The 13,942-nt window shown below is 42.1% G+C and overlaps 2 protein-coding genes and 1 pseudogene across 10 annotated transcripts in view; all 3 read right to left on the bottom strand.

Moving 5' to 3' along the window:
- LOC108438832 (protocadherin gamma-A11-like) overlaps positions 1-13,942 on the bottom strand; it is a 159,182-nt gene that overhangs the window by 86,809 nt on the left and 58,431 nt on the right. The window contains exon 1 of one of the 9 annotated variants that reach the window (XM_037543006.1): positions 10,480-13,007. The exons of 7 other annotated variants lie outside the window; for them this stretch is intronic. In XM_037543006.1, the coding sequence (XP_037398903.1) occupies positions 10,480-12,900 (2,421 nt within the window). In that variant the 5' untranslated portion in view covers positions 12,901-13,007. Of the gene's footprint in view, positions 1-6,557; positions 8,778-10,479; positions 13,008-13,942 lie in introns of those variants that run through there. One more of the 9 variants, XM_037543015.1, reaches the window with a different exon arrangement.
- Positions 105-2,779, bottom strand: LOC119264403 (annotated as a pseudogene).
- LOC108438831 (protocadherin gamma-A10-like) lies at positions 3,540-6,155 on the bottom strand. The gene has a single exon (XM_017716905.2). The coding sequence runs from the start codon at positions 5,943-5,945 to the stop codon at positions 3,540-3,542; it is 2,406 nt and encodes an 801-aa protein (XP_017572394.2). The 5' UTR covers positions 5,946-6,155.

Genomic DNA, 13,942 nt, shown 5'->3' with positions numbered 1-13,942 from the left:
AATGTGAGAACAAATTTAAGATTGTTGAAAATCATACGAAAAAGCTTATACACAAAAGCAGTAAAAACAGGTCACTCACCTGATCACCAGAACCACTACTGGTCAGTTTCTCTCTCTGTGCATGCGTCAGAGTCTGTGTTCCACTGGTGTCCAAGCTAATGATGCTCTCACTAGAAGGTCTGGCATATTTCAGATCACTCTTTCTGGAGTCAGTCGTTCTGCAGACCTCGTAATTATACACATGCTGTAAAGTCCCCGTCCCTCCTACGTCTGCGTAAAGGGGAGGATAATATGGAATAACTGGCAGATTGGCACCTGATTTATAAAACATCCGCTCACGTCTCCATCTGTAGCATTTGACTGACAGTATGGCGATGATGGAGACGATAAAGAGGAATGAAACTACAGCCAAGGCCAAGACTAGATAGAAAGTCAGGTTGTCGTTGTAATCCTTGTCGTGCGTAAAGTCAGTGAACTCCGAGAGCACTTCAGGGAAACTGTCCGCCACCGCCACGTTAATATTGACCGTAGCTGAACGAGAGGGCTGCCCGTTGTCCTCCACTACAACAGTGAGCTTCTGCTTCACGGCATCTTTATCGGTCACTTGGCGCACAGTTCTTATTTCTCCATTCTGTGCGCCCACTTCAAACAGCGCCCTGTCTGTGGCTTTCTGCAGTTTATATGAGAGCCAGGCGTTCTGTCCAGAGTCCACATCAACAGCCACCACTTTACTCACAAGATAGCCCACATCTGCTGAGCGAGGCACCATTTCAGCCACCACAGAGCCCCCAGTCTGGACTGGATACAGAACCTGAGGCGCGTTGTCGTTCTGGTCCTGAATGATGATCTTCACACTCACATTGCTACTGAGAGGAGGGGAGCCTCCATCTTGCGCTATTACGCGGAACTGGAAATCTTTGATCTGCTCGTAGTCAAAAGAGCGCACTGCATGGATAACGCCGCTATCAGCGCTGACAGATACGTAAGAGGAGACGGGCACTCCGTTAACCGACGAGTCCTCCAGTATGTAGGAGACTCGCGCATTCTGGTTCCAGTCTGCGTCTCTGGCTCTGACTGTGAATATGGAGAGACCTGGTGTGTTATTTTCTGGAATGGAGGCATCATATGAGCTCCTCTCAAACACAGGAGCGTTATCATTCACATCTGATATCTGTAAGGAGAGAGTGACGCTGCTGGAGAGAGACGGAGACCCCTCATCAGCGCAGATCACACTGATGTTATAACCAGACTCTCTCTCTCGGTCTAAATCACCATCAGTCACAAGACTGTAAAATCCATCTGATGAGGAATGAATGACAAATGGGATGTTTGCGTTCAGCTCACATTTCACTAAACCGTTTTCATTTTTGTCGACGTCTTGTATGTTCATCATCGCCACAACAGTTCCTGGTTTGGCATTTTCAGAAATCTGACTTGATTTGGACATTATACTGATCACTGGTTCATTGTCGTTTTTATCAATAACATCAATAACGACTTTACAAGAGTCCGTGTGACCACCGTGGTCCTTGGCATCAACTACTATCTGATACTGTTTGTGCTTTTCATAATCTACGTTTCCGATTAATTTTATTACACCATCATATTGACCAATTTCAAATATGTCAAATAATTCTTTTGACGAAGTAGACAGTGAATAGACGACTATGCTATTCGACCCTTCATCTGCGTCAGACGCACTAACTTTCGTTAAAGTTGTGCCTTTTGGGGAGTTTTCTTCTAAACTGGTTTTATATTCCGCTTGACTACAAACAGGAGCATTATCATTTGCGTCTGCAACCTTTATCAGAATTTGCAGTGTTCCGGACAACTGAGGTTCACCTCCGTCAAAAGCTGTTAATAGCAAAGTAATATAATCCTGTTTCTCTCGATCCAGAGGTTTTTCTAAAACCAGCTCTACTCTCTTTCTACCATCGGGTAAATTATGAGTTTTTAAACCGAAATGATCTATAGGTTTCAAACTGTAGCTTTGAAGTCCATTTACACCAACGTCATCATCTACAGCAGCCTCCAGAGCGAATTTTGCGCCAGACAAGGCTGACTCACTTATATCAAATTTCATCTCGTTTACTGCAAAAACAGGCGCGTTATCATTCACATCAGTGATTTCTAATGTCACCCTAAACAATTCCATCGGATTTTCCAGAATGATCTGGAAATGTAGAGCACAAGGCGTTGTCTGTCCGCACAGCGCTTCTCGGTCTATTCTCTCTCTGATAAGGAGGACCCCCCTCTCTTTATTCAGCTCGATGTATTCAGCGCTGTCTCCAGTGTAAATACGAGCTTTTCCCGATTTCAGTCTCTTTAAATCTAAACCTAAATCCTGCGCTATGTTACCGACTAAAGATCCTTTGGGCATTTCCTCCGGAATGGAGTAACTGACCTGTCCGCGCACTGAACTGACAGAGAGGAGACACATAAACAGCAGTACTTGCCGCGCCATTGTTCTGTCCGACATTTTCCTCTGCGACGCGATAGAAAAAACGATTTATTCCAGACAGGTAGATCCAATGCAATGTGCAGAAAACACCGTCCAAAATGGGAAAAGAAAATAAGCCTCGTTGTTTCTATGTTTCTACAACAAGGAACAACACAATATCCAGTTCCCGTTCTTTGTCTCTCTTGTGACTGTGTGTCTTAAAATGATGAGAACTGCTAGAAATCCGCCCAGTAAACTGCAACTCCCTGGTCAATAGCGGCACATAGAGTCCGAAATCGAGAACTGCACAGAGAATATAATGAAGAAATACGAAATTGACTTGAAGAATGCCCAGTGGAAATTTGTCATTACGTCATTGTCTTGTGTGGAATAAAACAGAACCGCTAAGAATGTTCTGGTGGAATTTTCTAGGCATATATACATTTGTAGTCCTTACAAAAAGTTAAAGTAATTCTATATCAAGCAATTCAAGAGCTTAAGCAATTCTAAATCACCTCAAATAAATTTTAAAAAACAATGTTTGTCCAATTTGTATTAATTAATTTGTAAAATTGTCCATAATTATTATTATTATTATTATTATTATTATTATTAGACAGCAATGAAAGAAATAAGTCCACGAAAAAAGGATGGTTGTTTCAACTTAACAGTTAAAAGCAAGTAACTATTCTGTCTTTTATATATATTCATATATATATATATATATATATATATATATATATATATATATATATATATATATATATATATATATATAAATACTTAATTAAAAACAGTGATTTTTAAACATCTACTGAGACTTTAGAAAAATAGATCTACGTTTTTAGATTGTCGTTAAAAGTAATGTCTAATAAGATCACATTTTTCATTCAAAGACCACGGCCAGCGACCAATTCTCCGTTCCTTTGTAGCCGCAAAAAACAAAACAAAACAAAACAAAAAACACAACACCAAACATAAAACATATGTTCATCACATAACTCAGATAATACTAGAGTGGGTTAGGACAGTCTAGTGTTTGCAGAGGAGTCAAATTTTGTATGAAATAAATCAATAAATGAATAAAGCAAGCAAGAAGTCAGTGGACGAATGACCTCACCTGATCATGAGAACCATCATTGGCCAGTTTCTCCCTCTGCGCATACGTCAGAGTCTGTGTTCCACTGGCGTCCAAGCTAATGATGCTCTCACTGGAAGGTCTGGCATATTTCAGATCACTCTTTCTGGAGTCAGTCGTTCTGCAGACCTCATAATTATACACATGCTGTAAAGTCCCCGTCCCTCCTACGTCTGCGTAAAGGGGAGGATAATATGGAATAACTGGCAGATTGGCACCTGATTTATAAAACATCCGCTCACGTCTCCATCTGTAGCATTTGACTGACATTATGGCGATGATGGAGACGATAAAGAGGAATGAAACTACAGCCAAGGCCAAGACTAGATAGAAAGTCAGGTTGTCGTTGTAATCCTTGTCGTGCGTAAAGTCAGTGAACTCCGAGAGCACTTCAGGGAAACTGTCCGCCACCGCCACGTTAATATTGACCGTAGCTGAACGAGAGGGCTGCCCGTTGTCCTCCACTACAACAGTGAGCTTCTGCTTCACAGCATCTTTATCGGTCACTTGGCGCACAGTTCTTATTTCTCCATTCTGTGCGCCCACTTCAAACAGCGCCCTGTCTGTGGCTTTCTGCAGTTTATATGAGAGCCAGGCGTTCTGTCCAGAGTCCACATCAACAGCCACCACTTTACTCACGAGATAGCCCACATCTGCTGAACGAGGCACCATTTCAGCCACCACAGAGCCCCCAGTCTGGACTGGGTACAGAACCTGAGGCGCGTTGTCGTTCTGGTCCTGTATTAAAATGTTGAGTGTCGCATTGCTACTGAGAGGTGGGGAGCCTCCATCTTGAGCTTTAACAGTAAATCTGATCTGTTTGACTTGTTCATAATCAAATGGTCGTACTGCGTACATTATGCCTGTTTCAGAGTTGATGGATATATAAGAGGACACTGGATTTTCACCGATGTGTGTCTCAGGTATAAAATAAGAGACTCTCGCATTGTGATTTGAGTCTGGATCTTGTGCGTGAACAGTGTATATTGACGTACCAGGAGAGTTATTTTCCAGTACTGTAGTATAATAAGCATTCTGATCAAATACTGGTGGGTTGTCATTAATGTCAGAAACTCTAAGATGCAGCATTTTCGAGGTGGAAAGAGGCGGTGAGCCACTGTCTGTCGCTGTTACAGATATATTATATTCTGCCTTTGTCTCTCGGTCAAGCAATGCATCTGTCACTAATGTGTAGTAATTGGCAAGAGTTGATTTGATTTTAAAAGGGAGTCTGTTGTCTATTGTACACGTGATCTGCCCATTTCTTCCGGAATCGGCGTCTTTGACATTTATTATGGCTATCGTGGTACTTAGCGGTGAATCCTCAGACAGAGGGCTCGAAAAAGACATAATATTAATGACAGGTGTGTTATCATTCACATCAGACACCTCTATTATCACCTTACTGGTATCAGTCAGTCCGCCCTGATCTTTAGCTTCTACTCTAATTTCGTAACGCTTATCTTTTTCAAAATCAATATTACCTGCAACAGTAACAACGCCAGAAGTTCCGTCAATATGAAATATTTCGGCTAAATGTTCTTTAAGATTGGAAAATGAATACGATACTTCACCATTCCAACCGCTATCTGTATCGGTTGCGTTAACTGTCGTGATATACGCGCCAATCCCTGCATTTTCCATTACAGTGGCTTTATACACGGTTTGATTAAACACAGGCGCATTATCATTCACGTCTAACACCGTAACCTCTATGTTAATAGTGCCAGACCTCTGTGGATTTCCGCCATCCACAGCGATCAGCTTTAGTGAGAGCTGAGGATGCTCTTCTCGGTCTAAAGACTTCTGCAGCACCATTTCCGCATATTTACTGCCATCGGGATTAGAATGTTGCTTTATAAGAAAATGGTCATTTTTAGTCAAGATATAATTTTGCAGGGCGTTAATGCCAACATCCGGGTCCTCTGCTGTTGCTAAAGCAAAGCGTGAGCCAAGCGCCGCCGACTCGCTGATTTCGAAGCTCATTTGATTCTTTCGAAATAGAGGCGAATTATCATTTATATCAGTGATTTCAACCGTCACCTGATGCAGCTCCAACGGATTCTCCAGAATGATTTCGAAGCTGAAGCTACAGGGCGTGATCTCTCCACAAAGCTGCTCTCTGTCTATTCTCTCGCTCACCACTAGAATCCCTTTGTCTGGTTTTAGCTCTGCGTACTGAGTGCTGCCTTCGGTTACGATGCGCGCTCGTCCTCTCTGGAGCCTTTTCAAATCCAAACCAAGATCTTGCGCTACGTTACCAATCAGTGAGCCCCTTTTCATCTCCTCAGGAACAGAGTAACGAATTTGACAGTCAATCGTATAAGAAAAAACCTGCATAAGAAACAATGTTACTTGCCACCTCATTGCGTAGCCTAATCAATGGACCACTTCGTAGCTTCGCAAACGAATCTCCTTGACGACACTAAAAAGCTGCAAATCAGTAAAAAAGGAAGAGCAAAGAAACAAGATCAGTTGCCAAAAAAGAGAAATCAAATAAACAGACGTCCTTCTGTTGCAGACAGAAAAAGGCGAGAGCGTCTAAACAATGGTGTGAGCAATGTCCGTTTCTCTCTCCTCTCGTACTGCGCAGTAACAAGGAGGAGCCTCATGGGTTTAAACAAGGTTCAAAAAACGTTTCGTTGACCAACAGCGGCACACAGAGTCCATAACAAGCAAGCAGCAGAAGCAATAAGTTACAAATGACAGAGACTCCAACAATAATAAAAAAGATAAAACCCCACACCAACCCACCCACCCACCCAACCACACACACACACACACAAAGTCGCTGTCCACTGCTGTGGTGCTAAAGCCATTACTACAAATTAATTTGTCAGCAATATACAATATAGTACTTCTATTTTAGAAAAAAAAAAAAAAAAAAAAAAAAAAAATATATATATATATATATATATATATATATATATATATATATATATATATATATATATATATTTATTGAAATACTTCACTAACCTCCACAGGTGAGTCTGTTTCATCCAGGACGCTTTTCTGGCTGATTTGACGCTGTGTTGTTCCTGTACAAGTGGGATCCACCACCAATACATTCTGACTACAAGGTCTTACAAATTGACAGTCACTCTTTCTTGAGTCAGTAGTTCTGTACACGTCGTAGTTATACAAGTGCCGCAAAGTCCCTGTGCCTCCAGCATCTGCGTAACGCGGTGGATAATAAGGGATCACTGGGAGACTGGACTGATAAAATATACGAGACTGCCTCCATCTGTAGATTTTAACTGATATTATGACTACTAAACAGGTGACGAAGAGAAATGAAACTACAGCCAAGGCCAGGACTAGATAGAAAGTAAGGTTATCGTTGTCCTTGTCGTGCGTAAAGTCAGTGAACTCCGAGAGCACTTCAGGGAAACTGTCCGCCACCGCCACGTTAATATTGACCGTAGCTGAACGAGAGGGCTGCCCGTTGTCCTCCACTACAACAGTGAGCTTCTGCTTCACGGCATCTTTATCGGTCACTTGGCGCACAGTTCTTATTTCTCCATTCTGTGCGCCCACTTCAAACAGCGCCCTGTCTGTGGCTTTCTGCAGTTTATATGAGAGCCAGGCGTTCTGTCCAGAGTCCACATCAACAGCCACCACTTTACTCACAAGATAGCCCACATCTGCTGAGCGAGGCACCATTTCAGCCACACCAGAGCCCCCAGTCTGGACTGGGTACAGAACCTGAGGCGCGTTGTCGTTCTCATCTTTAATTAAAACGGTTATTGTGGCATTGCTACTTAAGGGAGGGGAACCTCCATCTTGAGCTTTAATGATGAACGAGAACTTTTTAACCTGCTCGTAGTCAAATGAACGCACTGCATGTAAAACCCCGGTTTCGGCGTTAATGGACACTAAAGAGGACACAGGTGCTCCACCAATTTGTTGTTCCGATAGAAAGTAAGAGACTCGTGCATTTTGATGCCAGTCCGAGTCTCTAGCACTGACTGTAAAAAGAGACAACCCAGGAGAGTTATTTTCTGAGACATAAACAGAGTATGTGCGCTTTTCAAATACAGGCGCGTTATCATTAACGTCTGATAGAGAGAGGCGTAAAGTGGCAGAGCTGGAAAGAGGAGGTGAACCGGAATCAATGGCTATTATAGTGATGTTATATTCTGCCACAGTTTCACGATCAAAATAAACGTCAGTGATTAAGTTATAATAGTCCGATAGAGAGGATCTTATTTGAAAAGGCATTCCTTCGTTTATTGAGCAGGTCACACGTCCATTATCATCCGAGTCATAATCTTTAATTTTGATTACTGCTACCGTTGTGCCGGGAGGAGCATCCTCTGATATAGTACTGCTAAAAGACATGACGCTAATAACGGGTGCGTTATCGTTAACATCTATAACCTCAATTATTATCTTACTGGAGTCAGTTAGTCCTCCTTGATCTTTAGCCTCGACTCTGATTTCATACCTTTTGTCTTTTTCATAATCAATCTGGCCAAGAACCGAAACGAGTCCCGAGTTTTCGTCAATACTGAACATGTCAGCAGCGTTTCCTTTAAGCTTAGAAAAATAATATGTAATCTTTCCATTTGACCCGCTGTCAGTATCAGTTGCATTCACGGTTGTGACGTACGTGCCTTTAAGTGCGTTCTCTATCACCGAAGCCCTGTATTCTGTCTGGTTAAAAACGGGGACGTTGTCATTCACATCTAACACAGTAACATCAATGTTAACAGTGCCAGACCTCTGAGGATCCCCGCCATCTACAGCGATCAGCTTCAGGGATAAGTAAGGATGTTCCTCTCTGTCTAAAACCTTTTGTATCACCATTTCTGCAAATTTAGTACCGTCCGGGTTGGCATGCTCCTTTAAAACAAAATAATCATTTGGGGTCAGAAAATATCTCTGCAGAGCATTCAAGCCGACATCCGGGTCGTCGGCGCTCTCCAGCACAAAGCGCGAGCCAGGGACAGCAGATTCGCTGATTTCAAATTTGAGATCGTCATTCTGAAATGTGGGTGAGTGATCATTCACATCAGTTATCTCCACGATAACACGGTGTAGCTCTATCGGGTTCTCTAAAATAATCTCAAAACTAAAGCTGCATGGCGTGATATCGCCACAGAGTTGCTCTCGGTCTATTCTCTCCTTCATGACCAGAATCCCTTTGTCTATTTTTAGCTCTGCGTACTGTGTGTTTTCTCCAGCCACTATATGGGCTCGGCCCGTCCGGAGCCTTTTTAAATCGAGCCCCAGATCTTGTGCTACATTACCTATCAGCGATCCTTTCTTCATCTCCTCCGGAACAGAGTAACGGATTTGCCCAGCAACGAAAGAACAGGACAAAACGACAAACAGAAAAGCATCCAGTCCACACCCGCGACATTTTAGCGGTGAGAAACGCATCTGGGAAGCCATGATTAAATTCCAGAGAGACGACCGGTTTCAACAATCCACGAACTCAAAAATATTCTTTTTTCCTGGTTATTCCCAAACGATTAGCGCAGTTTCGACTTTTAAGCAGCCCGTAAACGTCTCTCTCTCCTCTCCATCGCTCTTCTTCATACAAAGGGGAAGGGTCTGGCTTACAGAAAGACATAGGAGGGGCCAGCGTTCACAGATTACAGAGGAAAAAGAAAATCCTGGATCAACAGCGGCGCTCAGAGTCCAAAGCAGGACATACCGCTCCACATGAAATATTTAAAGCTCCAGACAAAAGTTTATCACAGTCTTACAAAGGCAAGACTCCGCTGCCAGCCACACGAAAGTAAAGAAATGTGAATGTGGGATGACAGAGTCACAACTCATAGCATCAAGTGGAAAAACGAACGAACAACAAAAACAAATAAATCAACAACTGACAAATCAAACAAAACGAACAAACAAGTAATTAAGAAAGAAGAGTTTCATTGATAAACAGAAACCGTAACTAATCAACCAAAAACAAAATGAAACTGTGTTTTACATACAAGTTATTCAATGGTGGTGAGTCCACTATCGTTAAATAATACTATGCCTGATACTCCTCATAATCCAATAATAATAATAATAATAATAATAATAATAATAATAATAATAATAATAATAATAATATAGTAGTAGCATAACACCAAGTGGCTTTAGTGATAATTACGTATGTAAAAGATCAGAAAGAACGAAAATAAAGAGATTATTATTATTATTATTATTATTATTATTATTATTATTGCAAAATCAAAGTCTTTCTTAGTTTTGCTAATGACAAATGGTGGACTAAAAGTGCTAAAATGTTTCCCTACAACAACGTAATGGGTCCATATAGAGCCAAAACAAAATCAATACAACTTAAAGTGAGTTCACATTAATGTTTCACAATTACAACACTGAAAATACTTCCAACTAACAATCTCCGGTGCTGTGTTTGATTCATCCAAGACGGTTTTTGTCACTGAACACTGTTCTTGTTGTCCACTATCAGCAGGTGCTGACTAAAGGGTCGAATTTGCAGTTACTAAAAACAACAGATTTGGATGCCTCGTAACTGAACAACAGCTCCACAGTCCATTGTGCCTCCGGTTTCTACGTAAGGAGGCGCTTACTACGGAAAAAACTAGGATAAGGGACTTAATTCCACCATCAGCTGAGATTCTAACAAGCAATCAAATTATTAAAATATAGAAATTAAACTTCAACCTACTATCTTACATTCTACTACTCACTGGCGATTTTCTGCGTGTCTGTGTATGAACAGTGTCCGTGTTGTGGTACATTGCAACGACACCTCGATAACTATTTCAGCACCGTGGACAGCACCACGGGAAAAACAGACTTCTGAAGGAAGGAGTAAAAGTACGGTAATATTCAATGCACAGATAAACACTGCACTATTACCACAATGATTAAATTGGGTATATATTAGTGTTCATTGTTTATAACTCACCAGTGTGCTGCTTGATTCAGCGCCGTCAGTGTATCGCGCCTCCTTGGGAAGAGTTTCTGTTCCAGCTGCATCAACGCTCATTAAACTCTGTCTGCTCGGTGCTACACATTTAACATCACTTTTTCTGGAATCAGTGGTTCTGTAGACCTCGTAATTATAAACATGTTGGAGGGTTCCGGTGCCAACAGAGTCAGCATAACGCGGTGGATAGTAGGGAATAATCGGGAGACTAGACTGGTAATACATGCGAGATTGTCTCCATCTGTAGATTTTGACTGATATTATGATTACTAAACACGTGACGAAGAGAAATGAAACTACAGCCAAGGCCAGGACTAGATAGAAAGTCAGGTTATCGTTGTAATCCTTGTCGTGCGTAAAGTCAGTGAACTCCGAGAGCACTTCAGGGAAACTGTCCGCCACCGCCACGTTAATATTGACCGTAGCTGAACGAGAGGGCTGCCCGTTGTCCTCCACTACAACAGTGAGCTTCTGCTTCACGGCATCTTTATCGGTCACTTGGCGCACAGTTCTTATTTCTCCATTCTGTGCGCCCACTTCAAACAGCGCCCTGTCTGTGGCTTTCTGCAGTTTATATGAGAGCCAGGCGTTCTGTCCAGAGTCCACATCAACAGCCACCACTTTAGTCACGAGATAGCCCACATCTGCTGAACGAGGCACCATTTCAGCTACACCAGAGCCCCCAGTCTGGACTGGGTACAGAACCTGAGGTGCGTTGTCGTTCTGGTCCTGAACGTTTATGACGACAGTCGCGTTACTGCTGAGAGGCGGCGACCCCCCATCCTGAGCTCGCACCTGTATTTTAAACTCTTTCATCTGTTCGTAGTCAAATGATCGTACAGCGTAAAGCACACCATTATCAGAATTAATAGAGAAATACGTCGACGCAGACGACCCGCTAACCTCGCCATCTATGAGATAAGCAATGCGTGCATTTTGTCCTTTATCTGCATCGGTTGCTTGGAGTGTGAGCACTGAAACACCAGGAGAGTTATTTTCCATGATCTGCGCTCTGTACTCACCTTTACTAAACAATGGCGCGTTATCGTTGATATCTGTGATTTCTAGAAATACTGTTTTCTTGCTAGACAAAGATGGAGAGCCGTCGTCGGAGGCCGTCAACGTCAGGTTAAAAATGGAAACTTTTTCTCGATCTAATAGCGCATCAGTCACCAAGGTGTAATATTTCCGCGGCGATGGTTTTATCGAAAATGGGATATTTGAGTCAATATTCAAATGAACCTGGCCGTTTTTACCCGAGTCTAAATCCTGCACACTTATCAAAGCCACGACAGTACCCGGAGGAGAGTCCTCTTGGATTTTACCTGAGGAAGATGTCATGGTAATGACGGGAGCATTATCATTTACATCCACAACATCTATAACCAGTTTACTAGTACCCGCGAGACCTCCGGAGTCTTTCGCTTGCAAATTCATTTCATAATGTTGAGTCGTTTCGTAGTCTAGAATACCAGCGAGTCTGATTTCACCAGTTCGCGCATCCATCTCGAAAACCTGCGGTACATCCTCCATATTTGTGAATGAATACGACACATTTCCATTATTCCCTTCATCCTCGTCCGTTGCACTAATTTTAGTAATCAGCAGACCTATTGGCGTATTCTCCAACACACTGGCTTTATACAAAGATTCTGTGAACACAGGCACATTATCGTTTGCATCTAGCACAGTAATGTGCACTTTCACGGTTCCAGACCGAGGTGGATCTCCGCCATCTACAGCCGTTAGCACGAGTACGTGCTCTTTGTGTTTCTCCCGGTCTAGCGGCGTCTGCAACACCATTTCTGCGTATCTGCTACCGTCATTTCGACTGTGTTGCTTCAGCGAAAAATTATCCGTAGGTTTTAAACTGTAACTTTGAAGAGAATTCAAACCAACATCGGGATCATGCGCTGCATCGAGATGGAAAATGGTGCCTATCGGTGCAGATTCGCTGGTTTCCAGGTTAATTTCTTTTTTGGAAAAAGCTGGTGCGTGATCATTAATATCTTGAATTTCAACAGTAACGGAAAAGAACTCGAGAGGATTTTCTAGCAAAATTTCTAGACCGAAGCTACACGGAGATTTCTGACCACAAAGCTGCTCCCTGTCTATCCTTTCTTTCACTACCAAATGTCCTTTGTTACGGTTTAGCTCCACGTACTGCTTACTGCCATCGATGACCAGACGCGCCTTGCCCGACACCAACCTTTTCACATCCAGTCCCAGATCTTTCGCGATATCCCCAACAAACAAGCCAGGTTTCATCTCTTCTGGGATGGAATAGCGGATTTGGCCGCCCACGGTGCCCAGCAGACAAAAAAGAAGAATAGAGATCCTTGTTTGCAAATTCAAAGACTGGCTTGACACCAGGGCGTTCGCTCTTTCGATATTCCGCATCGTATCCGCTGTGTAATCCTCATGTAAAGGGTGCGACACTTATCTTTAAATATTTGCAACATAAAACTGAAGATCGACGTTCCAGAAAATATTCACGCACTCGACATTAAACGCGCTCTGTGTCCGCTCTCCCTGGATCCTTTATGACGCAAAGCATTCTAGAAGCAGAAAAGCAAAAAAAAAAAAAAAAAAAAAAAAAAGAGCATCACAGTACCATGCAACGAGCATCGTCTCTGTAGGCAACAGCACCGCTCACAGTTCATGTGTAGTAGGACAGCTGAGCAAGTCCACGCTGAACAACAATACAATGAACTGATCAGAAACGTGTTTTCTAAAACAAACGTCATGTGATGACCATCGTATGGAGTTAAACAAAGGATTAGTACTTACTGGCGTTTGTTTGAGGTCTCCCTACCCATAGATCACGGTTAAATGTTATGGGAATTCATACACTGATTCTCTGACTGGTGGTGAGGGCTCTGAACTTCACTCAAACATTTTCACACTTATGCATGTATAGACATATCTTTACAATTTCTCCTTTTTTCCCCTAGCTTTTTCTATCTCTCTCTCTGTTTTGTATATAGAAACACAGAATGTATAAATAGATGTTTGCTTATGTATTAATCATTTAGTGTTATGATAATGTTTATGATCATTTATGGATTTAACCTTTCTCAAATGCTCATTTATTTTGTGGCAAAAGATGGGGCTAAGTTGCCCTTTATCTATCTACTGGGTTGTATTTAGATTAAAAGAAAGAAAACAAAGGGAAATAAGATGAGGAAGAAAAACAATCAACAAAACATGAAGGTTAATTACACTCTGCATGGTGGATTGTGCATGTAATATTAATGATCTCAAAAATAAGTACATGCGGAACTTATCAGGAATCAGGTTTATTCACACTAGTGACATATGAACCAGCTGAAACTGAAAATCCACATGTATGCAGTCTGGCAAGACTCAAATCAGGAGCTTCATGACTCAAAATATGTTATAAAAAAAAAAAAAAAAAAAAGTAGTTGACGGCCTTACATGT

This window comes from Pygocentrus nattereri, chromosome 11 (genome assembly GCF_015220715.1).
Source record: "Pygocentrus nattereri isolate fPygNat1 chromosome 11, fPygNat1.pri, whole genome shotgun sequence".
NCBI classification, from domain to species: domain Eukaryota; kingdom Metazoa; phylum Chordata; class Actinopteri; order Characiformes; family Serrasalmidae; genus Pygocentrus; species Pygocentrus nattereri.
The sequence above is the reverse complement of the archived record's forward strand: the minus strand, read 5'-3'. Positions and strand labels throughout refer to the sequence as shown.

Bases quoted from the DNA above. Each gene is read 5' to 3' on its own strand.
- LOC108438831 (XM_017716905.2), bottom strand. From the start codon at position 5,945: ATGAGGTGGCAAGTAACATTGTTTCTTATGCAGGTTTTTTCTTATACG.